Consider the following 27606-nt stretch of genomic DNA (forward strand, 5'->3'; position numbering starts at 1 on the left):
GAGGACGAAACTCGAGTCTGGGACTTCCGGTTTGTTGGCTTTCATGGGTCTTGCTGGCTGCAATGTGGTCTTGCAGTGGAAATAATTATATATATATATATATATATACACACACACATAAAAAACTTGAAAATCAGATCTAATAGTAGTCTGCATCTCCTATAACAACACTGTTTTGTAAGAATGAATAATTATAAATAACTTACGTGCGTTGCAACTGCAGCCATTCCTCCAAGAGTTTCTTCTACATTTAGAGGCTGAGCCAACATTGTCACTCCGTTTATCTTCATGTATTCGTTCAGTTCTTTCTCAATAATCCCAGTCATTGCAGTTAAGATATAGAAGCCTTTAAATGGGTTCTGAAAAACACAAATAATCGCATTAAAGGAAAATAATTCAGACTAGTGGGACCTGTGAAAATTCCACAGGGGATTCATTCATTCATATGTAATATATTGATGTTGGTATTCTGAAGATGTTCAGCATAAATGGAGATGCTCTGATATTATTGTAGCTCTTTTGTTAAAAATTGCAAAAGTATTTATTTAAGCTAGCAAGGACGCCTGGTGTAAAGTATGCTTTAAATATATTTTAATTCTTGCAGATTATATATATATTATTATAGAGTTAATGTTCTATCTATTTTTTATATATTATAAAGTTGCGATTTAAAAAAAAAAAAAAAAAATATCCATATGACTTGGGTACATCAGCTTGAATCGATACCAAAACCAAAATTTATGAATATATATATATATATATATATATATATATATATATATATATATATAACTTGAATTCTTTCAGCTATAATCGAAACTAAAACTTATGAAGACTTCTTGGTAAAATTATTTATTACAAGAAATGGAAGTACATAACAATTAAACGACCCGGATGTAAACGTGACACAGAAAATAACACACATGCTATCGTATTAATATATAGATAATGAAATGAACTTTTAAAAAATGTTTGATCGCAAAAGAGCGAGAGGAGGGTTACCGCTGGTTGGATAGGATCACATAAGAGGAAAAAGGACATACACGAAATAGTTAGAGTTAAGCCTAAGTGGATGAATAAATTGTTGGGAGTGAATCACCCGTCATGTGAAAAAAAAAAAAAAAAACCAATGAAAAGTTCCACGGAATTTATATTTAATATATATGTGAAAAGCATGTTAAGAAATTGATATTCAGAGATTATTACTTAATTCAGTTCTAATGACCATGAATCACATTTAATGCAAATCTGAAATATTTGAAACTTTCAAACGGGAAGTTGCGCTCATATTATGTCCTAAAACCTTTTGAAATAATAAAAGTACCTGAAATTTGGGGAATATTTCTTAATTGATGTCTAATACTTACTGTTTAAACTTTCACAAAAATCTGAGGTATCTGAATTTTCACAAATATCTTCCACTACCTTTTTGCCTCCCTTTGCATAAAAATAAATTAAACTAAATATAGCCCACATGACCCACGGTGCCATTTCTTACTAGACTGATAATGTAATTATAGCATAATGGAATGAAAATTTTGACAGGTCATGCATTTTTCAGTTTTAACCCCCTTCAGAAGTCACTGGTGCCTGGTTCTGAAAATTGTTATCTAGGATTATTAACACAAATTGTGAACCCTTGTTGTGCCTGGTAATAACAGCTGTTACCGGTTTAGTAACACGCTAAAAAAAATTAGAGACGAAGTATGAAACTTAATACATCTGTTTAAACAATTTACAGGTTGGATGATAATTTAAAAGTTGTTTAATGCATAATCATTCCTTTTCTTCTTTTCCTTATATAATACTTTTAGGCTAAAGGATTAAGACCTCCATTCCAACATACAGGAAAAATATTGATAGTATCTAATGTTTTTCCCCCCAACTCCAAAAATTTACATAAACCCCTCAGCCCCAATAGCTTCTACTGTATTTTTGAATGTCCATTTATATCTAGTAGGCACAACTTCATGTTAAGACCAGATAAAGATGTTTATTGGTTGGTTTATAGATTACACTGATGCTGAGCTCTCACACATCAGTATTTTACCATTACTTTCTTGTGGGATTTTATTAGTTATTTTGGAGGTGGAGGTGCACCTATGCTTAGCATGATGCGGGATGTTCTCTCCTGATGTGTTACTAATCGGATAATTAGTTCCTCATTGCTCAACAGACAGGGGCCATAGTTTACATATCTTTCTCATAAAAACCCAGCATTTAGACCCCAAGTTTAGACTTGCAAAAAGTCATTCAATACTTTAAATATTCACTTTATGATCTTTCCTTTTAACATAATTTGAAGATATTACGTCAAAAACAACCTGCCCCACCCCCATCAACATAAACTATAAAAGAAAGGATGAAAACATATATATATATATAAAAATATGCTTTACAGGCCGATGAATTTCAATTCTTGGTCCATCATGTCGTTCAAGTCCTGTTACATCAATCATGATGTTACCCTCGTCCACGTATAAAGGTGACCTTGAATGTCCAACTCCAGTTGCCCGTGCCTGAAGGCCAATCACAACCGCAGCCTTCAGGATCCTGCGAACATCCCAAATAGTTGTCGGTCTCGTATAAAACAATGTACTGATTATGATAGTTTTGTCCCAGTTTATAAATTGGCGAATCTGTATTCCGGGCCCCGCAATATAGTTGAGGAGAGGCAGTAACGCATTCATACGGTTCAACACGGCTGCAAGAGAAAAAAAAAAACAAAGAAATGTGTATGTTTTTATAATTATGATCAACTGCCTTTTTTTTTTTTTTTACATCTGCAAATAGAACGAAATTTGACCCTGTGCAATCCAAAGAATAGACGAATCATGAGGTCAATCAAATGAATGAATCTGTATAATTTAATATGTATAATTTAACAGTGACCTTGACTTGGTCGAAATGTAAGAATCCAATTAACTTAATTTTATATATTAGAAGTTTGTGAACAAGACATGTTAGACAATGGAAAGGGATAAGAATACATATACACACACGTGTATATGTATATAATATTTTTATTTATATAGAAAAATATTACATAGTCGCTACATCGAACGTGCTAATGTTTCGGACAATTCGTTAGCAAAAACCAAAAGTCCTTGGCAGGCAACGTAATAAAGCTTATGTGCCATTGAAAGCATCTGGTTCTCAAATGGAAGAAAAAAAAAGATATGTAGCGACTGTGTAATACTTGCCTATATAAATAAAAATATTATATTTTGCTCTTTTTTTTATTGAGCACTTTTAATAACCTCGTTTTGATTCATGAGTTTTCCCTCTTGCATATCTTTAACTTGGTATATATTTATGTATATATCATCTCGCCACCCAACAATACCTGAAACAAATAACAAAAATATGAGAAATGTCTACATCTCCCTATGCTAAAGGAGTTTCAGTCTATGTAAAAGCAGTTAAAATTCATTGAGGCCTGGCTTGTTGAATGGTTGTAATCTCATCCTTTATGTCACTGGATCATATTCTGTTGAAGAGTTGATCCTCGCGTTGTCGATACCTGGTTATGATGGTTCATTGGGATACCAAATTCATTTGATTTGGATACAGAATTGGTTGAAAGGCTTTCAGGTGATTCTGGAGGATTGGTGACATCAATCTTTGCCCAAGTGTTTGTGGATGCTGCACTTGTGATTGGAACTTCTGGATAACGTGGGCTTGTGTGAGCATAGTTGACAGCATTAGGAACTTTTGATTCAACAAGGTTATGTGGCCTGAACCATTCAGCTTTACTTGAAAGTGCCTGTTTGGAATTCTGCCTACCTTTTTCCACCCGTGTTTGCTGTTTGCCTTGTATGATTACATCGTTCACCATCTTGAGATTTTTAAGCTCTCTGGTTTGGATGTTACCTGTTCTAGTTTTTGAGCTGTTAGAATCCCCTCGGGGTGCAGATTGTAATATGCCACATTGGTTGGGATTCCCACCAATTCTGTTCATGGTGTCATGTGGAATCAAAAGAACAGATGAAACATTCAATCAATCAGATGAATAAAGACCACCCAACAGATTCCATAAAAATGTCTGTCAATTTTAGCTCTTTAACTTTCATTTTGAATTTAATAAAGACATATTTAAACTGTTTGACCCTTATTTATTTACTAGTTTGGGTGCCCGGCGTTGCTCAGAGGTTTGGAAGTGTGTCATGAGTAAAAAAAAAAAAAAAAAAAATTGGTAGTAGGTAGGTAGGCTCGAACCCGGACCGTGAAGGTGGAGAAGAACGTTAAAAAAAAAGTGACGTCTTTGCTGCTGCGTCCATCACCAAACTGGAAGTGGCGAAGGTTTAAATTAAGGCTAGTCAATCGAAAAGAGAGGATGACTTTCGAAAATATTGGCGAAAAAAGCGACCCATCCCTGAAGAAAAGTGCCCAGTTCAAGGTGAAGGAATTAATGTTTTTAGCCAATTTTTCGACATTTGTTGTCCAAAGGGTCGAGCTTAAAATCAATATTGATCTCTTGAAAATCCGTCGCCTCTGTCGAAAGTTTTAGGCAGACATACAAACATACATACATACATTTAAACAGACACGTGAGATTTATATTATTTATTTATTAAAATGTTATGCAATGATTAATTGGTACTAAATACTTAACCCTTGTTTTCTTTATTTTTTTCTAATGACTAATTAGTTATCAATGCCAAAAGGCACTTGAGAATAAAGGCTAATGAGATGAATAGCTTGTCAGTTGAATGATGAAGAATATTGCACAACATATATATATATATATCACTATATTGTCGAATGACAATAATAGAAATGTAACATGAATATGCATTGTCTTACCTTCACTTCTTGCGATTTCATTGGAGCCTTGGCTAGCTTGTTCAGACAAAGAACGTATTTCACGAGACAGTTGTAAAGATTTCGGGGTGATGCTAGTTTTCCTCAACTCTAAAAGAAAAATGCATATCTTGAATTATTGTTCAGTTTTAATTTAATATAAAAAAAAACAATTTTAACTGATACACACACACAAACATCTACATGTAAAACTTTCAAAAACTACTTGGTGAATATACCTGGTGAACCAAGTGCAAGAGAGATACAAATAATTAAACTTAAAGAGACGGTTATAATCTTAAAAAAGATCTCTCAGTGGAAGTGTCTGGAATAATGGATGAATGTTTCGCATTGGGTAGCTCAAATACAAGCTCAGATCAGTTATTTGAACTTGAAAATGTTGATTATTGAAGAAATTGTAGCATCACTTCAATTTCTGAGAGATTTGAACTCTGACAAATGGACTAAATCTACATATTTACAAAGTGCACAAAAGCAAAGAAGTCTAAGAAGAAACTATCAGTAACTACCACAGTTTCTATGCCAAACGAGGTTTGCCAACACTCTTCTTATCAACCCAGAAGTCACATGTAAAACTCTCATGTCTATTATTAGCCTATTATTCTTGTGAATTTTCCAGCAGACAAATATATTACGGCAAACACAAGCATTATATTAGATGACTAGTCAGATGAACCAAATTGGATCCCTTAGCATACTGTCAACATAGAGTACCTAATAGTAGCAGCACTCAGCGATGAAGCTCTTCTCGTCCAAACATTTAAAACTGATAGGATACAGAGTAGCAAATCTGTTTTCTTCTATAGAATTACCTTGACCTCGGCCAATACTATGTTGGAGAGGTATCATGCAGACTTTGAGGCTATTTCCGATTTCATCAAGGACACTCAGGAATTCAGGTGAATGAACTTAAACTAATGTATTCTAGCAGCGCCGGTATACGATATATGTAAATAACTGTTAATCTTAACTATTTTTTGTTGTTGTTGCAATAGCGTTCACCATCGTCAGATTGAGTCAAATTTTCTCTAACCTGCACTACATCCTTAAACCAGATCACGCAAGGTGGTTAATCAATTGTGATTCCATCATCAAAGGCAGACCACTTGTGAACCTAAGAACTCAGCCAAATCATCCCTGATTGTTGTTGACTATGTCCTCTCAGCTTCCCACCACTTTGGCGCAGAAGTAGAGAACATGACGTCTTTAATTAATTCTTCCTCTCGATGATGAGCTGCATTTCCAAATCATTAAAGATGTTGCTGCAAGACAGACAGCAGAGACAAGATTTAAAGCATTGACAAAGAAGAGTAGAACTATTGTTGGTAAATATTTAGCAAAAACTAATGATAGGAATTCTTGATATTTGCAATGAATTACCATTTTCTTCCATCTGTGAGTATTTTAGCACCGTGGATGAGTTTTTGTGAAAAATCCGGTTTAAGCAGTTTTCTGCACTCACGATGATATAACATCTTAGAAAATTTTGTGAAATTGTGAAAACTAAACTCCAACCCTTGTCCCATCGATGAAATTTTGCATCCCTGTGCCTATTTTACAAGTATTTTAATGACACTGACGAACTCCCTTGACGCCCCTAAAACCCCACAAGCAGCAAAATCCCACTCCTACACAGTAGAGATCTCTAAATGTAAGAAGGCCTTCTACTCTAATAGTTTCTTCCCTTGAACTGCTGGACTTTGGAATTCCCTTTTGGGATCTTGCTTCCCTGACTGTACTGACATGCAGAAGTTCAAGTGTAATGTGAACAAGCATCTTGCTGCTTAACTCACTACATAGTATCCCTGCAAATTGTGTCCCAAATAGTAGTCCTCCTACATCCACGTGGCACTGTGCCTTGGTTGGGTTGAAATAGCAATAAATAAATAAATAAAAAATTCAGAAAATTATAAGACAAACAAATGTACAAACAAATAGTGATAAATACATAAGTCCTTTCCAAGAAAAGAGCTATCCTAAAACTTGTCATTTCAAGTAATTTTTAAAAACAATTTAGTTACAAGAAAACAACTTTCAAATTACACAAAATCGACAAAAATAACTCCAAAACACTATTAACAAATGAAGAACTCTCTTAAAAAAAGTTGTTTTTAATTAAGTCAAATTTTTGATAAGTTATTGCAACATTTTTTCCCCTAGATATCAAATATTGCCAGATTTGTCATTAAAGGTTATATGATTGTCAGTTGATGCGTTTTGAAATACCGCAAATTATGGAGAACAAATAAGTCAGAGAGGTGACTCATAGAGTCCAACGATTTGACAACTTGTCTTCAGCTTATGCCTAGAAAGGAAGGTGGATGGTGATGGAAAAAGAGTGATTTTCACTGACAAGCATTTGTTCTTCACTTTCTTTTTTAGGGAGAGAGAAAGCAACTCTGCAAGATACGGCAAACCAGAGAGCTCGTTCTTTGGTCAGCTGCTAAAATGGGAGGGACTTATAAAATGGGAGAGACTTATAAAATGGGAGGGACTTATAAAATGATAAAATTAAAGTAATGGGACTTTTAAAGAAATAAATTATATTTTCCCAAGAAAAAGCAAAATGTCTTATTTTTCTTCGACCATTCCTTTTCATCCTGCAGAATTTAACCATTTTCCATTCTTGAAGAAAAGATCACATTCTCTCTTCCACTGCAAAGAAATAATGAAGAAAAACAAAACAAAAAACTTATCCTTCGTTTGTGTCAGCGACGTTTTGTGGATCATTAGATCATAGTGTAAGCATAAAAATATTGGAAAAGAACTGGTCAAAGGGAATGTATATAGATACCGTTGAGATCACACCAGTATCTTATCACATGATGCCCCAAACAACGGTTTGACACAGATTTGGGGATGGAGTAGTAGCTCCCAGTCATGATCATATCACATTAAATGATTAATAAAAAGAAAAAAAAGAAAATCGTCAAATTACGTAAAATTCGAAAATATTTTTTGTATGTATGTAATCTATATATCTATAAAAGTGAAAATGTCTGTGTGTCATTTCCCTATCAAATAACTCTGTCAATTTTTGGTCTGGAGACTCGAGATTTGACATAAGGGGTATTGAGATTTGGGAAAATCTTTTTAATTGGTTTTCGGCCAGAAATTTGGCTGTCAAGGGGGTCAGAGTTCAACCATTTGATATTTGAGAACTGTACCAAACTCCTCCGCCAATTTTTGGTCTAAACACTTGAAATTTGGAATGTAGCTTACTTGGACATGGATCAAACATTTTAATTTGATTTGAGCCCCAAAAAATAAATGTTAAGGGGGTCAAAATTGAGGTCAAAGTTTAAAAAAATTGACCTCTACGGTCTCTACGAAATTACTCAGCCAATTTCTGGTCTAAACATTTGAAATTTTACATAAAGGGTATTCAGAGATAAGGCAAACTTTTTAATCGGTTTGAGTCGAAAATTTGAGATGCCAAGGGGTCAAAGTTCAAAAGATTTAACCTTTGCAGTGTCTAGCAAACTATTCAGACATGTGACAAGCGTTTTAATCAGTCTTGGGGCAAAAATTTGGCTGCCAAAAGGTAACAGTTGAAAGAGTTGACCTTTGCAGTTTTACCAAATTCCTCCGCTAATTTTGGGTCTAAAGACTTGAAATTATAAATGTAGGTAACTTGGACATGGGTAAAACTTTTTATTTAAATTTGAGACTAAAATAATAAATGTTAAGTGGTCAAAATTGGGGTTAAAGTTTAAAAAAATTGACCTCTGAAATTGATTGGACAAATTTAGGTCTAAACATTTGAAATCTTACATAAAGTGTATTCACACGTAGCACAAGTTATGAACAGTACATAGGGCCCGAGCAAAGCCAGGCTGAATTCTTAATATTTGTAAAAATTGCATTTTTGACCTTTTTGGAATACTTACCCCTGGAATCTCCTGGGAGCGGCACAATTGTACTTTCTGGAAAAGAAAAAAGATTACAATCATTATCGATTGTTTTCATAGTTATATAAATAATTTGAATAAAATTAAAATTTATAATTTATCGGGATTAAAAATTTTTTTATGGAAATCGGTCGAGACAAGGCATGAAGCCACTTGATGTAAGAAGCTAACAAGAATGAAAGTTGATTATTGCAAAGGCATGAGATGATTATTGACTTTAGTCTTGAAAAGACGAAGGCTGTAGGTAGAAGAAAAACCTAGCAGTCCTTGGAAAGAAGCTACTGGAATAGGACGCTGTATTACAATGAAAAAAAAAACAGCTAACTGATGAAGACCACTAGACCAATGAGTCAAACGAGCTGGAACAAAGGAAGCAGGGAATAGATCAGACAATTCTGAGAAACACATAGCATAACAGTATTTGTACAAAAGACTGAGACTAGCAACATCACGTCTGGGAGAGAGGGGTTGTAGTGAAGAAGAAAGTGTGGGGCCAATCAAATTACAAACACGTTTCTGCAATTTATCAAGAATCTTCAAATGGGACACAGACTCACCAGCCCAAATATGACAACAGTACTCCATACATTGTTTGATAGATGCAACAGAAACTATTTTTATTTACTTCCCACAAATGTCCTCGAGAAAAATATGTGCAAGTTATTAGATGAGGAGGAGTAGTAGCTGGAGTGCAAATTAAATTTGATGGTGATTTTATATTATATATATATATATATATATATATATATATATATATATAAGAACTAGTTAGGAATGTATGCGGCATGTGTTGGAGTCCTGAACCTAATGTAGCTTAACAATTGTTTTGAGGAACAATACCTAACTGTTATGTCTGTTGTGAATATATATATATATATATATATATAACCCGCCACACCTATGATGAACGAGAATAAAATTCTACAAAAACGAGTTTGTATCTTTGTGTGGTTCGTCGTAAATGGTGGTTGGGATGGAATGAACAAAAGAATAAATGTTTTTTAACATTTTCACTACACGTGATGAATCATGCTAATTTTTGCTCCTCTTCTATTGAGTAACCAATGAGAAAAATCACCTTCTGAATAAAAAGCTGTGTTTTTCTAATGGGGGGGGGGGGAGACATTTGAACTTGCAGAGTGCATATGTGTTTCTTTTATTGCATGTGGTATACTGGATTTTCGCAAGGACCTTTGATTCAGTGGTTATAGTATTTGGTAAAATTCAGTCGTAAATTTACATTCTTTTTAAAGTTGAAAGTTCAATCTTCAATGCAGTTGACTAAAAATGCAAAAACGTCATCCACAGAAAGACTGTTTCGCTGTATCATAGCTATTTCATGCGACTACCTCAAACTAGGTTTGGAACTCGACCGTCTAGGCAACAGTTGGTGCTCCTACCCATTACGCTATTTTGCTGCTGCTAAGATGAGTATGTAAATTAACAATGTTCAAACATTGTCCAAACGCCTAAGCTTCATTTGTTTAATATGCTAATGGCAGTTTATTACTTCCCAATAAATTCAATCAAAGATAGGGAGCATTTATATATTTATTCCCTGTTTTATATGCATGCCTGCTTGTATGTATATATATACGTACGAGGGGCGTGCAATAAGTAATGCCCCTGACCTACTTCCAGTTGTCTGATGCAGCTGAAATTTTGCATGTGCAATGATTTATACTTCTATGGGTTATGTGGCAAATTACAGTTCTGAATTAATTGTAGTTTCTATTTTACAGGTGTTTGAACTGAGTCAGGTGTGAAATGGAGCCTGTTGAATGTCGAGCCGTGATCCGGTTTTTGTATTTGAAAGGACGCACACCACAGGAGACTTTTGATGAAATAAAAGAAGCTTATGGTGATAATGCCCCATCATATGACCTTGTAAAACGCTGGCATCATGAATTCAAACATGGCCGGAAGTCTGTGGAAACAGCTCCCAGACCTGGTCGCCCCCCCCTTCTGTCATTGATGAGGCATCTATCCGTCAAGTTGAGGCTGCCATTTTAGAAGATAGGCGCATTACTATTCGCCAAATAGCCCAAAATATCAAGATTAGTACCATTTGCATATGTATAAGGTGTCTGCTAGATGGATTCCCAGGTTGCTCACACTATTCCAGAATCCAAAACGCGTCGAGTGCTCGAGGATGAATTTGGAGATGTGCCAAGAAGATGAGTACAAGTTTTCCAAAAGACTGATTACACAGGATAAAACCTGGGTCCATCCCTATGATCCAGAGACCAAAGCCCAGTCAGTGCAGTGGAAGCACTTGCACTCACCACCTCCAAAGAAGGCAAGGGTGCAGCCCTACGCTGGCAAGGTCATGTTCACAGTCTTCTGGGACCAAGATGGAGCAGTGATGACAGATTTCCTGGAAAAGGGTCCACAATTACAGAAGCCTATTATGCTTCACTTTTGAGGAAATTAAGGGAAACTATCAAAATCAGGAGGCGGGGCAAAATCAGCAAAGTACCCTCCTCCTGCAGGACAATGCTCCGGTCCACAACTTGCATGTCGCCAGATCAGAAGCACGGGCGTGTGGTTATGAAATCCTTCCCCATCCTCCCTACTCTCCTGACCTTGTACTCTCTGACTTTCACCTCTTCCCAGCCATGAAGTTGTTTTTGAAAGGAAAGCGTTTCCCAGATGATGCAGCCTTGATTTCTGAAGTCACGTCGTGATTGGAGGACCAACCTGGGGTGTTCTACAAAAACGGTCTCTAGAGCTGCATCAAACGATGGGAGAAATGCATAACTCTGGGTGGTTCCTATGTAGAGAAAAACTAATAACTGTGCCAAGTTTTGTTGCCCTACTTCTATGGGAAGTGGGTCAGGGGCATTACTTATTGCACACCCCTCGTATATATATATATATATATATATATATATATATATCTTTGCCTACATGGTCGAGTTTAAAACCTGGCTTGAGGTAGTTACTCGTCTAGCTGCACGAAAGAGCTATGATACAGCGAAACATTGGATGACGTTTTTGTATATATGTATATATATATATATATATATATATATATATATGTATGTATGCATATAAAAATGGAAATAAATGAAACATTGAAAGAATAGATGGGTCACCAGTTAGTAAGCGCAAACTAAAACATAAACAGAGTTTTATAAATGAAAATTGAGCAAACGAAATATTAATACAAAACATTTTTGTATTTACAATTTTATAAGAATATAAAAATTATTTTCAATCAGTAAGTGTTCATTTATATCAACTTGTGTTTAGGTAAAGAAAGTCGAGTAAATAGTCACAAGTCAAAATGTTCATGTGAATGATATAATTCGATAAGTAATACACATATTTGAGTATTTCCCAATGTGGCTTTTTGTATGCGTGTGCGTTGGTTTACCTTGTTTTTTTTTTGTTGTTTTTACTTCGTGTATAGCTTTGAGTAGTAATTCATTTATGTTCATCTAACTGTCGCTTGTGTGTAAGGATGTGTGTATGAGATGAAGAAGGCTTGTATGCAAATCATCAAAATGTTCCTTTGTGACTTGCCTTCCTTGTTTAAAGACATGAGGAGGGATGGAGTGAGCCTCCTGTTGAAGTCCTATTCGAGGTGTGGCTGTCTCGAGAATTCTGGTTTTTGTTTTGGGTGTTTATTTCATTTTTAAAAGAGTTTCTAAGTTTTCGTCTGTTTATTATTTTGACATAGACTTGTTACTTTTGAGGGTTTGAAACATTTTTCATTGGTTGGAAATGCTTTAAGTTAACACGTTCCTGTAAAAACTTATTTGATTTGGGAGTGATAGGGAAGATGAATTCCAACAAAGTGAAGAAAGAGAGTGCACCAGTTAGAACCATTTGCTTTTTAGCATTCATCAGAATCATGCCTCAGTCATATTACAAGAGCACCAGCCTTCTGTGACGGGGGAGGGGGACTATGAAATACATCTGTATTATACCTATCTGTTTTATTACCTAAATTACCCATAACTTAACACCTATATCTACAGACTACTGTAAAAGAATCCTTTCCAAAATAACAATTTAGTTGTGGATAGAACAAAAGGTCAGATACAAGAACTGCTATAATCACTTTTTATTTTACTCTTTGACTGATAAGTTTGAAGAAAAATAGATTTAATAATAATAATTTAATCTACACTGAAGCTCAAAACAGAAAAACAGCCAGGGAATAATGGACCAACAAAAACTGGATGGGATCGGAAATGAGGCTAGAAACCCAAATCAATAGGTATGGGCAAAAAATGGGCGGATAAAGATAGAGGGACCTAGTTTTGAAAGCCGACAAACGACCCCCCCCCCACACTCTCATACTAATTCACGCTTCCTACCTCCAAAAATGAGATTTTACTTCTTTTAGGCGATTACATGTAATTTCAAAAAGTTGGTGGCAAAAATTATTACAAAAGGTGGACGTTTAGGAAATTGACCACCACCTCTGAATTCCCCAATTTACACTTTATGACATGTTGGGGACCAGTTTTCAATTTTTTTAAACATAGGTATCACCTAGGTGCGGGCAAAAATAGGGGACCTAGTTTTAAAAGCCGATTTATCATAATTTTTTGTAGGTTTCTGACTACTTTTTGATTGTATTTGAAAGATTAGAGAATAAAGTTAATTTCCTAAAGGAAAAAATATTTGTACACATGAAAAAAAGTTATGAAAAATGTTTTCACGGCGAGCTAACCAATTCAGCTAAATTTTGAAGTTAAATAAATTTATTGTAAAAATCCTTTAAAAGATAAATATTAGTTTTCTTGGTCTATTTCAAAGATAATTAGTAAAGTAAAGTCCTAAGATATTGAATTAAATAAAAAAAAACACCTTGCTTGTACAAAAAAATAGCTTAATTAGCCCTCAAAAAGCGAGTAATTCTGCCATTTGCCAAAACGCAACCAATAAAGGTTTGTAAACACGATTATACAGAAACCCAAAATTACAGCCAATCAAAACGCTGTTTCAGAATGAAGTCATGATAGTAAAAGGAGGTAGGGGTGTCAAATTTCTTCTCCCCCACCCCCAGACGTGCATCCGTACATTTCTATTCTGAACGTTTGTATCAATTTTTATCCTTTTTTAATTCAATTATTTTTTATGTTCCTGTTTTTAAATTAATTTTTTTTAATTATTGTTCGAGATTATATAAAAATTATGTTATGCCAAAGTTTCACATTCATGCGAACAAGGAAACTATTAAAATCTTGCATATAAAAATTATGCAAAATCTGAAATTAAAAAAAAAAAGTAGAAATATTTTTGCTATTATAATTTTTTTGTGTGAAAATATTAAATAAACAATGCTTAATTCAATAGTAAAATCTGTAGTTCGAGAAATGAATTTTTCTTCGAGTTATATCGAATTTATTAATACAGAGTTTAGGGGCTTTTTTTTTGTAATGTTCCTGTAAAAATTAAATAATTTTTAAAAAATTGTCATAATTTACGATGCTTTATTTTCATAAAAAAAAGCAAAAGTAAATTCTTTCATTTTTTTTTTTTTTTTTTTTTTTTTTTTTTTTTTTTTTACTACTGAAAACCATAACTTTAATAAAGGTATTTTTTGTTAAAACAAAATACATTTTTTTTTTTTTACATAGGCATCACCACTTATCAAAGCCAAGAGGCCACTCTAGGATAAGGGTTAAAGAGTATACAGTAGAAATTGGACAATATAGTAACCGTTAGTAAATGGAAATTCGGTAAATTTGATAACTTATATGGAACGGCTAATCAAAAACTTGTTTACGTTAGACTTGAAGACAACCATATTGTAGTCAGCTGGAAAGCAAGAAAACGGAAGACAATTCCACAGGCATGCAGTTCTAAGAAAGAAGCTTTGTTCATGGAATCTACGTTTAGGTTTAGGCACAGATAAAGAGGGGGGGGAATTATTAATAGTGTTTTCAGCTAAACGAGTGTTTCCACTAAGATTTAAATAAAAATAATGGGTTCATTATATTCCGTGATCAATATTTTATAAATACTGAAAAATTCATTAAAATTGGTTAATTTCCTGATTTTTGGTGAATTTTTAAGTAAAGGGGGGGGGGTCAAAATGTTTATACATTTTGAGCATTGGCATTCATTTTGCACGTATCTACAAATCAACAAACATAAAAAAAAAAGAGGCCAGAATGATAAACAGGAAGAAAGCGACGTAGAGAAAATTGAAAATTGGAAATGTGGCCAGCAGGGAGAGGCTGAACAAGAAACACGAAGATCTGGACCAAAAAATAGCAGCAAAAGAAGGGAGACTGAGATGATAGATACAAATCTGAACAATGCAAGACATTTGAAAACAATGAAAGTCAATTCTACCAAAACGTGAACGGGGGAAAAACAAAACCAGAACGACCAAACCTGACAGAAACAAAACTCTATTGGAGTAAGATATGGAGAGAACGACGGGAACACAACAGAAATGCTGAATGGGTGAAAGAAATGAAAGAAGAGCTACAAAAAAATCGAAGAAGGGATAGTGAATGAAATCAGCAAGGAAACCTTAAAGAAAACCATAGGAAAATGGCAAAGTGGAGAACACCAGGACACGACAAGATACATGCATACTGGTTTAAAAAATTCACAACACTACACGAAAGATGTATACAGGAAACAAACGTTCCATAGAAACACTTTCATCAGAACCAACGCTTGACCTTGTGACTAACCTCATGGCGGTGAAGAAAAATAAAATAACCAATAAGAAATCACTGACAATGATGAAATTAAGTAAAAATGAATAAAATACTAGCAGGTTGGCACTCAAGATAAAAAGAGCCACTCAACTCGTTTACGCACCATGCCAAAAAGCGGTAAGCAATAGTTTAAATCTTCTTGCCTCCGGAAATAGCACTCCAGTCATGACAAAGGTCAACCAGAGAAAGCCATCAGGCCTTCATGAAAATAGTTTCAGGTCTATCTCCACCATGCGTAGCAACCACAAAAATAAATATAAGAAGCCTTAAAAATTCAGGCATGACCAGTTGCACAAAAGATAGTCTTAATTATTACTACCACTATTCTTAGTTTGACAAGTGAAGCAAAGCATCAAATGCGATTGTGATTCTAACACAGAAGATGAAGGAATTCCTGAATCTAAAATAAATTAATATGATAGTGTGTGTGTTATTTTGTATGCCACACCTATATCTTTTTTTTCTTCCGAGCGACTGTCATTTAATTATTATGACCTCCCATTTCTTGTAATAAATACGTTTACCAAGAATTCTTCATAAGTTTAGGTTTCGGTTTCAGCTGATTGTGTTAGATAATAGCCAGATTAAAAGTGTTAATTATCTATCTGTCGATCAATATATCTGTCTATCTATGTATCTGTTTATTTGTATGTTTATGTAATTATTATCTAACTGGTGAAATAAACACAGAGTTGAAGTGTCATTGTTTTGATAGACATATCAAGCTCGGTGGTCGGAAGTGACGTGTCCGTTCTTCCGACTTTTGAGAAGCTAGATAAGTTTGGTTGAGTTGGATTTCAGACGTCAAAAAGAGTGAATGGATTAAACGGGTCTTCATCCACTGAGAGGGAAGTGACAATATAACAATGGCACTCAAGTTATGTTTTTTTTTTGTTTTTTTATAGACTCTTACGTATATATAACACTATATGTGGTCCAAATAATGAAGAACCACAGACACAGTTAAGCCATGTAACACAACGTTAACATACACACACATACACAACAAATTTGGGTCTTTACAAATACACACATCGTATTTATACATCCTCAACATGACTAGACAAAATATACCCTTTCCGATTTGTGACCTATTTGAGATTAAAATGATCTACACTCATAAATCTTTGTAGTGGTTATAAATAAACTCCTTTTTTGGTACAGTGACAATACAACAATGGCACTCAAGTTATCTGGGTTTTTTTTTTATATAAATATTTTTTCCAAGAATTCTTTATAAGTTTTGGATTCAGTTTCGATTATAGCCGAAGAACTCAAATTATATATACTAGCAGTTCAACCTGGCTTTGCTCAGGCCCTATCTACTGTTTATAACTTATGTGCATATGTATAAATATATTAAAAAAAATATTTGTTTCTAGGTTAGTAAAACACAAACAAACAATAAATTTTATTATATTCACAATATAGAATCTGTAGAATAAGCAAAAGAACTGTAGTAGTCAATAACACACAACAACAATAATAATAATAATAATAATAATAATAATAATAGCAGCAACACTTACCAAGGGTCCAGCTTATGCACAAGACTGACACCAGATTGAGCTGGACTGAGGGCTTGTATTTATGTACAAGCATATCCAATCAGGTGATTCAGCTAATCATAATCCAAAGAATAGACTGGCCCATGTGTGCAACATGGAATCTCCCATTGTGCCATAAATAGTTCTCCTCTTTCATGAGAGGTAACTTTAGTCTTTGCCAAGTTATCCACAACTTGAACGCTGACCGAAAGTCCACTACACAATCCAATATGGCGCTACGAACAGGATGCGAGACAGAAGATTGGGAAGACTATTTCCTCAAAGCAGGCATTGCTGCCGATTCCGCCAAGAGCTACGCTGCAACTTTTGTGAAGGAAAAACTGAGGAAAGAAAACCTTCAAGTAATGGATCGAGCCATGCTAAGAAAATTGGGAATCACAACAATGGGAGAAGCTCTGTCTATCTTTCGACAAGCCAAGGAGCCCGCTACCCAGACCACCTATGCTAAGGCACCAGCTGCCAGGCCTCCACAACTTCATCTCGAAATGACCCCTCAACAATTCAGAAAATTTCGGATTGATTGGGAAGTATTCACCAGAATAACGGACATGCCAACTTCTCAGGCCAATATCCAGTTATACAGTTGCGCTGATGAATACGTCCAAAACGCAATCATAAATACGTACCCTAAGTTCTTCACCACCAACCCAGACAAGCTGCTAGAGATGACAGAAGCATTGGTAACTCAAAAATCAAATCCCATGGTCCATCGGATGACATTTGCATCTATATCACAGCATGAAGATGAACCCATCCAATAATACCTTGTTTGTCTTAGGTCCATAGCCATAGACTGTAATTTCTCATGCCCCAACTGCGATCACGACCTGTCCGACATTTACATCAAGGATCAATTTATCAAAGGGATATCGAATGATACGCTTCAGACCGATCTACTGGCAAAAGCCGGGTTGCTAAGAACTCTCAACCAAAATATTTGTCATGCTGAGGCATTTGAGTCTGCACTATGGGACCAAACCGCAATGACTGATACCTCAGACATAGCTACAGTCCGGATTTCAACATATCGCAGGCAAAAAAAAAAACAGTGCTGTACGGACTAGCAGAGGCAATATTCGCACTAGCTCTACTGCTACTCACAACGATAACATTGCTGATAAAGAACCCCGTCAAACCTGCATAGGTTGCGGTAGTCACCAACACGGTACTCCAAGGACAAGTGCCCGCCATTTAATATGTCCGGCATGGAATCAAATGTGCAACACTTGTGGGAAACTTAACCATTTCTCAGCAGTGTGCCTCACAAAGAAATATCGCCCGGCAGTGATAAAAAGTTTTGAAGACCAAGAAGCTTCCATGAATACACTCATGGCCCATATCACATTCGATCAAATGAGGGGCACCATTATGACTACAGAAGGTGATCTGTTAACTGAAATAAATGCATCAGTAATCCCATTCTCACCAAAACCAGATCCTAGACAAGTTGTCAATATCCCTAGGAGTCGTAGTACAACGCTAAAGGTTTTTCCTGACAGTGGTGCCGCCATTTGTCTTGGGGGACCAAAGCATTTAATCAAAATTGGCCTCACAGAGATTAGTCTTGTCCAATCAAGAAAGATCATACGAATAGTTGGAGGTTTCACACTCATGTGTCAGGGTTGGCTACCAGTTGAGTTTGTGGTCAGAGGGAAAACAACTGAACAAGCCCTCTACATATGCAAGGGCATACAACGGCTTTATCTCAGCAGAGCAGCCTGCATCGATGTGGAAATATTGCACAAACATTTTCCAAACCCTTTAGCAGACGAACATGAAGAGGTAGACACGGAGTCTAAAAAGTGTGTAGATCAATTGCCAAATCGCTCCCAAAACCTACTACATGACTCCATCCCTTCACAGCCAATCCTCTACAAGCCTCATCCTGAATGGGTGTCAGCGGCACAACACCACGAGGAAATGCTCCACCACCGCAATGCAAAAATAGTAGAAAGATACAATAAAAATACCCACAACCTTCCACCGTTACAAGCTGGTGACACCGTAGCCATCCAAAATCCAGTCAATCGCAGATGGAACACAATGGGCAAAATCATCAGTTCCCTACCAGATCGACAATACCGAATCAGGGTTAACGGATCCAGAAGGATCACACTTAGGAACCGCCGTTTCCTCAGAAAATGCGAACTCAAGCCTGCACCAACCCCAATACCAAGTGCAACACTAGGACCAACAATTCCCTCAAGCGATACTACATTCTTGCATCTCCCACTGTCTCCATGTAATAGCACATACACAGCAACCAAACCCTAACAACAAACCACACATATATCCCCACGCTTTCGATCAAGGATTCCCCGAGCTCTTTCTAGGTTACTACCACACAACAAACTAGGCCTAAAAGAGAGATACACCTCTCATACAACCCAGCCTACTCGTGGCGGGGGGGGGAAGAGGGGAGATGTAGAATAATCAAAAGAACTGTAGTAGTCAATAACACACAACAACAACAATAATAATAATAATAATAATAATAATAGCAGCAACACTTACCAAGGGTCCAGCTTATGCACAAGACTGACATCAGATTGAGCTGGACTCAGGGCTTGTATTTATGTACAAGCATATCCAATCAGGTGATTCAGCCAATCATAATCCAAAGAATAGACTGGCCCATGTGTGCAACATGGAATCTCCCATTGTGCCATAAATAGTTCTCCTCTTTCATGAGAGGTAACTTTAGTCTTTGCCAAGTTATCCACAACTTGAACGCTGACCGAAAGTCCACTACACAATCAAATTTTTTAAATTTTAGTAAGCATACCACATACATCTCTTAGTGAAAAAAAATAAAACAAAATAAATTGATTTTTTTCATAACCTCCTCCCTAACCTTCTGTAGAATCCCTGCTTAAGGCTATTTAGAGCTAAGCACATAAGATTTGGTAGGAATTAGCCCCTACTCATCTTTATTAAGCTCTCCACGGGAGATGAATATGATAGAAAGGTCGACCTTAATGTAAATTGGTCCCTGAGGTACATCAAGGGCACCTACACTTGGTACGATAACCCATAAATTTGCCTTAATTAAAACCATCGTCATTCACCAAATAGTGGAGAAAAAAAGGAGAGTAACGCTCTCGCTATCTCGCCTTGAAAGAAAAATGGTAATTCCTGGGAGAATGGGCCTCTAAGCACCAAGCAGAACCTAGATTCATAAAAAAAGGAGAATCATGTTCTACGTTCTATTTTTTTTTATATATAAATATGTCTTCAACAGAGAATAAACCTTTCACAATTGACTTTAATGAGATTTAGAGCATACTAGTAGTTCAGCCCGGCTTTGCTCGGGCCATATGTACTGTTCATAACTTATGTGCATGTGTATAAATATATTAAAAAGTTTGACTCCTGTCCAGGTAACCTACATCTAAAATTTCAAGTGTTTAGACTCAAAACTGGCGAAGAAGTTTGGTAGAATCTGCAAAGTCAACTCTTTCAATTTTGACTTTTTGGCAGCCAAATTTTCGCCCAAAAACTGATTAAAAAGCTTGCTGCATGTCTAAATACCTTTTACGTAAAATTTCAAATGTTTAGACCCAAAATTGGTTGAATAGTTTGCTAGACACCGCAAAGGTCAAATCTTTTGGACTTTGACTTCTTGGCAGTCAAATTTTCGGCAAAACACTGATTAAAAAGTTTGCCGTACGTCTGAATACACGTTATGTAAAATGTCAAATGTTTAGACCAAAAATTGGCAGAGTAATTTGGTAGAAACCACAGAGGTCAGATTTTTTTTTTAACTTTGACCTCAACATTTATTGTTTTGGGCTCAAATCAAGTTAAAAAATTTGATCCATGTCCAAGTAACCTACATCTAAAATTTCAAGTGTTTAGACTCAAAAGTGGCAGAGGAGTTTGGTAGAATTTTCAAAGGTCAAATCGTTGGACTTTAACCCCTTGACAGCCAAATTTCTGGCTAAATCTCAATACCTCTGATCTCAATACCTCTGATGTCAAATCTCGAGTCCGTAGACTGAAAATTGACAGAGTTATTTGGTATGGAAATGTACACACACACAGAGAAAATTTCAATTATATATATTTTTTTTTTCTTCATAAGTTTCGGTTTCGATTCAAGCTGATGCACCCAAATCATATGGATGTATTTTTTTATTTTTGAAATCATGACTTTATAATATATAAGAATCGATAGAAAATTGACTTTATAATAATATATATGAAATCTGTATAAATTAAAATATTATATTTAAAGGTATTTTATGACTGGGCTACGCTGGACTTCTCTGCTAGTACGTTATAAATTACAAAGACATATTATGAGAAATTGGTGATACTCATCTATTTGTTGTAATTTCTGAGAACATGCCTGGTAATACCAGGAAGAGGATACGTTTGATATAAACCCTTTTCCTACCATCGTTCCTTAAGTGGAACATAGCTATAACTCGACAAGGTTATATGCCCCGAAAGGTTCCTACTATTAACTTAGGTTAGCTCAGTATGTGAGGCCATGTTAGGTCTTTTCGATCACAGACGCCCCCCCCCCCGAAAAAGTGCAACAGTTATTCTGGTCACCCAGAACAACTCTCACAGCACGACAGTTCAGTCTGTCATCTACACAGAGACAGGGGTTGATGAAGGTTTCTGGTTATTCCGTTTCAACAAGAAAAGTCTGCCAATCCAGGGAGACAGGTGCAGCCCATGCCATGCCTTTGATGTTGTTGATCTGCAGGCTACAGCCCTCTCTTCGGTGTCGAGGTAGGCACTCCTCAGCTAATAGATAATTCCTGAAAAATAACTCAAGTTGACTATCCGGCTTGGTAGCAATGCAAATTGCTTTGCAGAAGCAATAAGTAAAACAAACAAACAAACAAAAAAACTTCGGTCGTTGGTTTGCTTTTTAATTAAGCGGACACACCTAGCAATATCTAGATATAGAACTTATAATTTATGAGAACACGTTTATCGGTTATAATATTTGAGAACACGTTTATCGGTTATAATATTTGAGAACACGTTTATCGGTTATAGTTTATGAGAACACGTTTATCGGTTATAGTTTATGAGAACACGTTTATCGGTTATAGTTTATGAGAACACGTTTATCGGTTATAGTTTATGAGAACACGTTTATCGGTTATAGTTTATGAGAACACGTTTATCGGTTATAGTTTATGAGAACACGTTTATCGGTTATAGTTTATGAGAACACGTTTATCGGTTATAGTTTATGAGAACACGTTTATCGGTTATAATTTATGAGAACACGTTTGGATGAGGGGTCGGTAATCTATATATATAAAAGGCCACGCATTTTTTTTTCGCTGGGGTGGGTACTATTTTTTTAGAATTTTTTTATATACTGCGAACACACGTCATATCTACATTTATTTTGATCGACTTTTATAAAATTCACGCTATTCCTTCCTCTGGTATGTTTGGCTTTTTCGTATAAAAGCGAAACTAATTGAAAGTGAAGGCAGCTTGCTGGCCTTTCGGGCTGGGACGCTCATAAAGCAATTAGCTTTGATTAATGTGTGTGTGTGGGGGGAGGGGGGCTCATATCAGATAATCGCTATTCATTTGGACACTCCCTTTTTGTGGGAAGCTGGGTTTCCCCAACATCGTGGGGAATGGCGGAAAGCTGAACTGGCTTTCAGCCAACCTTCATTTCTGCACTCGTCAACTTTTTAATTGACATCACTAAATTTGAATACATTTCACTTCCTATGGCCTCCTAGGGTAGCAGTAAGATGTCACGTTTTCTTTCATTTCTTTTCTGCCTTTTGGTTCGTCACGGGTTCGAGCCTCTCTCCCTATTAACACTTTTTTTTTCTTTTACACCTTCAAACACCCGGACAACACGGGGTATCCCCACTAGTTTATAATAATGCACAAAGTCACACTGAGACGAAGGGGCGATTATAATTTATGAAGACACATCTTTATTACATTGAATGGGACAATTAGAATCATAAAGATCTCTCGGTTAGAATGTCTGAGATAGCAGGTGAATGTCTGGCATCTGATAGAATGCTCCATCCCAAGCAAAAACAAAATAAGAAAAAAAGAAAAAAAAAAAACAACTATAAAACGCTTATCATTTGTGAAGGCACAAGTAGTTATGTAGCAGTTACAAAGACCTATTTTTCTCTTGTAAATCAATACCCCCTCTCTCTGAGCTTTTCGGCCACACACTGGCTAATCAGCTAACAGAGTGCACTGACTCATCAGTTCCCTAAAGAGCTACTTTTCGAAACTACAGAGAATCATCGGTCAGGACTGGACCTCCAACCAAGCAACACCTCTCTTCTCTCGTTCCCTGTCCACCAGACACCTCTACCTAGCATCGACAGCCTCCACTTGAAGACAACTGCTATTAATTGGAGACGACACAGGGAATATACCGACTGACCGACACAAACCCCAAAAAGAACTTTCTATTCCTTCTTCTTCTACCATAGTCCGACCTTCAACTTCCTGATGTGAAATAAATTCCCTTTTTGTTTTCATTTTTATTGTTGAAAAGAAGTTTTGCTGTTCATTTCATGCCGTGTTCTTCATTAAATTTTATTAGGGGTAAAACAAAGCCTCTAAAGTGTTGCTAAGTAGAGTTTGAATTTCATACTAGACATTATCCTCGGGTGTCTGCAGTCTCTCTGTACAAGTGTTTGTCAGCATAACGTGATGTGATGATAATTCAACCTACAAGTAAACCCTGACCAAATATTCAAAATAATATGCTTGTAGCAGCACTAAGCTGGATATTCTACCAGACTAAATGAATTATTGTCCTGGGATCTAAGACGAAGAGAATACAAGAAAAGTATACTATAACATATTTAAATGGTTAATTGGGGAGAAGAAATTTATGTTCGCAACTTCTTTTCTAACTCAACGTTTGAGGGGCAAAAGAAAACTTTAATGGAATATTCAAATATCTACGCATCTCATACAGAGATCAAGTGTTGGTCCCAGGAATGTGCCACTTGATTTTTGGCAACTTGTATATTGAAATAAAAAGAAAAGAAAACGAATGGACAGTTATAACTAGGGCTGTGACAACAATATTCTTTTCATATTTTTGGCTCTCGGGTATATATCTGACACAGTTAGACACACTTAATCAACGGAGAACCACACCCATCTATATAAAAACATATGATATTAACGGATATATACTCAAGGGTCAAACAGTGAAAAGAATATGCTGTTGTCACAGCCCTAGTTATAACTTATGCAAGTAATGCAAAGTGATGTCTAGCCAAAAGATCGGTCATAATCTTAGAAGACATATCTGATAATATCCAAGGGAAGGGTTATAATTTTATGAGAATCTACCTGGTAATAACCAAACAAAGAATCGGTTATAAATTCGGGAGACACACTATTGGTTATACTTTACTAGGAGACACCTGGATGAAGGATTGGGTTATTATTTACAAGGATACAGGAGCAACCTGACTCATGAAAAATAAAAAATCTCAAAAACTAATTGGCAAATATACCCGATACCAAGTACAAAACAGCTACTAACGATTACTACTATATTTTCCCATTGACTACTGTACACTCATTAACCCTTATCCTCGAGTGGCATCCGGGCCTTGATAAGTGTGATTCCTTTGTAAAAAAAAAAAAAAATAATAATAATACAAATAATTGCACTTAAAGGGATGGTTAGAATCTGAAAAAGAAATGGATGAGAGAGAGAGGGTGAATATCTGGCATCTGGTAGAATGCCCTATTCTCAGCTAAAACAAAAGAAAATTGAAAAAAAAAAACAAAACAAAAAAACGGTCATTTATGATATAAAAAAGACTCGCCTGAGGAGTAGCACAAGTTGAATAATAAAATAAACTATGACTCACCATCTCCTAGAAAGTTCAATGTGTTGAGTGTGAAACCATTAATATCTGGGTTTCGTAATGACTTTCCTTCAATCAGCCTCTGTGGACTCAGCAAGAACCCAATGAGAAATACTAATGAACCCCGTAAAATAAAAAGAGTCATGACTGGATTAAGTTGAATCAGGTGAAAATATTCCGGAGTTTCTGGAAGTAAAAAAAATATAATTTTATAAAAAGAAAATTTCCCTAGAATGAAAATCAGATAATAACTTTGATTATATAAAGATAGCGATGCTCAAAACATGTGAACTCGCTTAGACACAAAGATGAAAACCTCATTCATTTTCGTTTACAGGTGTTTTATATATTGAATTCCTACAAAAAACGAGAAGACATAGGTTTGATATTAACCTTCTTTCTACCATTGTTTCTTAAGTGAAACATAACTATAACCCGAAAGGTTATATGCCCTGAAGAGTTCCTACTATTAACCGAGGTTAGCTCAGTATATGAATTCATGTCAGGTCTTTCCGATCATGGACCCCCCCCCCCCAAAAAAAAAAAATAAATTCAACAGTTATTTTGATCACCTAGGACAACTCTCACAGCACGACAGTTTGGCCTGATAGTCTACACATAGACGGGTTGAACGAAAGTTTCTGGTTTTTCCGTTTCAACAAGAAAAGCCTGCCAATCCAGGGAGACCGGTACAACCTACGCCACGTTTTTGATGTTATTGATCCACAGGCCACAGTCCTTTCTTCTGTGTCAAGGTAGGCACTCCTCAGCTGATAAATAATTCCTGAAAAATAACTGAAGTTGTCTCCTCACATTGTCCGGTCTGGTAGCATTGCAAATTCCTTTGCAAAAGCAATAAGTAAAACAAAACAAAAAAAATTCAGTCGTTGGTTTTCTTTTCTTTTCTTTTTTTTTATAAAAATTATATTAACAGAAACTATATAACTACAAAGTTCTAATAAAATACCACTGTACAAGAGAAAAATTATAGGTACTTGAAATTAATCACTTCAGAGTTCAGTCAATAGGTGTCGTATCATCTGCGACCAAGAATGCTTTCACCTGGAGAATGGTTATCCATAATTCCAGCTTCAATTTTCATATATCATAAACGTTACTACGACTATGTGAATCTTATTTTTTATTACTTTTTTTTCTATGTATCACGAACAATCTGCTGAGATGGATGCGAGGATGGAAAGAAAAGTTTTTGTTGCAGTAATCTTGTTAACAGTGGATTCTTTTTTCGCACACAAACTATTCTCTGCTTTGTCTATGCAAAATACGATATGTGGTGAAAATATTTTGCAGCTTGCGAGTGAGAGATATTAGCAGCAGAATCTTGACAGATGCGGTCGGAAGCGTTTTGGAGAACTTGCCTCAACTGTACTGGACTCTCAACTGACTAAAACCGCTCTTGCATAAGCTTATATATCAGTAGATGGATGAGGAATGAAGCTGCCTCGAATCCCAACTGGCCAATCAGGGGTCGCTATGACATATTTCCCTTTCTTCTGATTGGCTCCATGTATATTAGCATATCGAAGTAAATTTCCATCAAATTTATTCCCACGTTGGCTGTCCTACGTAAGTGACCTCCAGATCAGATACTGCTTCCCAAGTTTAGCCAAAACAAACTTTCTTACTATTCTCCTTAAATCAATTGTTTCCTTCACAATCATATTATTAAATATTATCAATCCCAAATCCGCCAACTGAAGCCATTTTTCTTTATTTTGGCTTGGCTCATCAACTAAATAAATGAAATTAGCAAGGCAATTCTCGATTATTGCCTGGGATTGTTCACATAATAAAAACTCTAACTTTTCTATATTTTAACCGTTATTAATGTAAAATTTGATCGCCACAGGTGGTTGGGTCACATAACGCCAGGCAACACTTTTACTTTTGGAAGGTTGTCTAGATTTCTACAACTGATTTAGGGCATTTATGCACTGCTGAATCAGGAAATGGTATCTATTTCTCACCATCAGGTTTTTGTGCTAAGTTGTTTTAAAAAAAATAAAATTAGATCGTTTATATTTTTGTGGCATTATCAGTTGATTTTTGTCAACACATATCATCCTAAATACGTTTTTAAGAGAAAAAAATGTTTTGCTTGGTGAGCATGGATAAAGGTAAGTACACGTAAATTGCATGTTGCTTCACCATTGTTCAAAATTCAGGAGTTGAACTGTTTCTTCTAACTCCTGGAATGCTCAATGGCAGGGAGGTCTCTCTTCAGATTCCAACAGTAGTCAGCCATCATGACTGTACCAGCAAGCTTGATATTTGGTCTCCATCTCTTTCAGGTTCTGATGGAATCTCTTCTCCTGCTCATCACTCATTAAATTCAGATTCTCAGGAAATCAGTTTATATGTGAAATAGTACATCTTGATACTAATGTTGCAGCCCAGGTTTCTGAAAACAGTCAGCATGTTGTTGATAAGTTCTACATAGTTTCTGGCCTTATTGTTACCAAGAAAGTTTTTCACTATCAGAACAAATACCTTCCGTGCTTCCAGTTCCACTTTATTCATTGAGTTTTCGAACTTTGGATCTCTGAGCTGCTGGATCTGAGGATCATTAAAGATACCAGCTATCAACTTCTCTATAGTCAATTCTGGAAAAGCTTGGCACAAGTAAGTGAAACCGTCACCATTCTTATCCAGCGCCTTGGTGAACTGCTTTGATTAAGCCGAGCTTGATGTGCAGCAGTGGTGGGAAGGGTACTCTGTCTCTGTCCACCAGATG

The 27606-nt window shown here is 35.9% G+C and overlaps 1 protein-coding gene across 1 annotated transcript in view; it reads right to left on the bottom strand.

The window, feature by feature from the left end:
• LOC145249448 (L-gulonolactone oxidase-like) overlaps positions 1 to 27606 on the bottom strand; it is a 59623-nt gene that overhangs the window by 26204 nt on the left and 5813 nt on the right. Inside the window, exons 2-6 of the mRNA XM_080111046.1 lie at positions 24855 to 25037; positions 8715 to 8750; positions 4807 to 4914; positions 2400 to 2704; positions 207 to 359 (exon numbers count right to left, since the gene is read on the bottom strand). Of these exons, the coding sequence (XP_079967172.1) occupies positions 207 to 359; positions 2400 to 2704; positions 4807 to 4914; positions 8715 to 8750; positions 24855 to 24996 (744 nt within the window). The 5' untranslated portion in view covers positions 24997 to 25037. The remainder of the gene's footprint in view (positions 1 to 206; positions 360 to 2399; positions 2705 to 4806; positions 4915 to 8714; positions 8751 to 24854; positions 25038 to 27606) is intronic.

This window comes from Euprymna scolopes, chromosome 1, assembly GCF_053919585.1.
Source record: "Euprymna scolopes isolate OS-2025 chromosome 1, ASM5391958v1, whole genome shotgun sequence".
NCBI classification, from domain to species: domain Eukaryota; kingdom Metazoa; phylum Mollusca; class Cephalopoda; order Sepiida; family Sepiolidae; genus Euprymna; species Euprymna scolopes.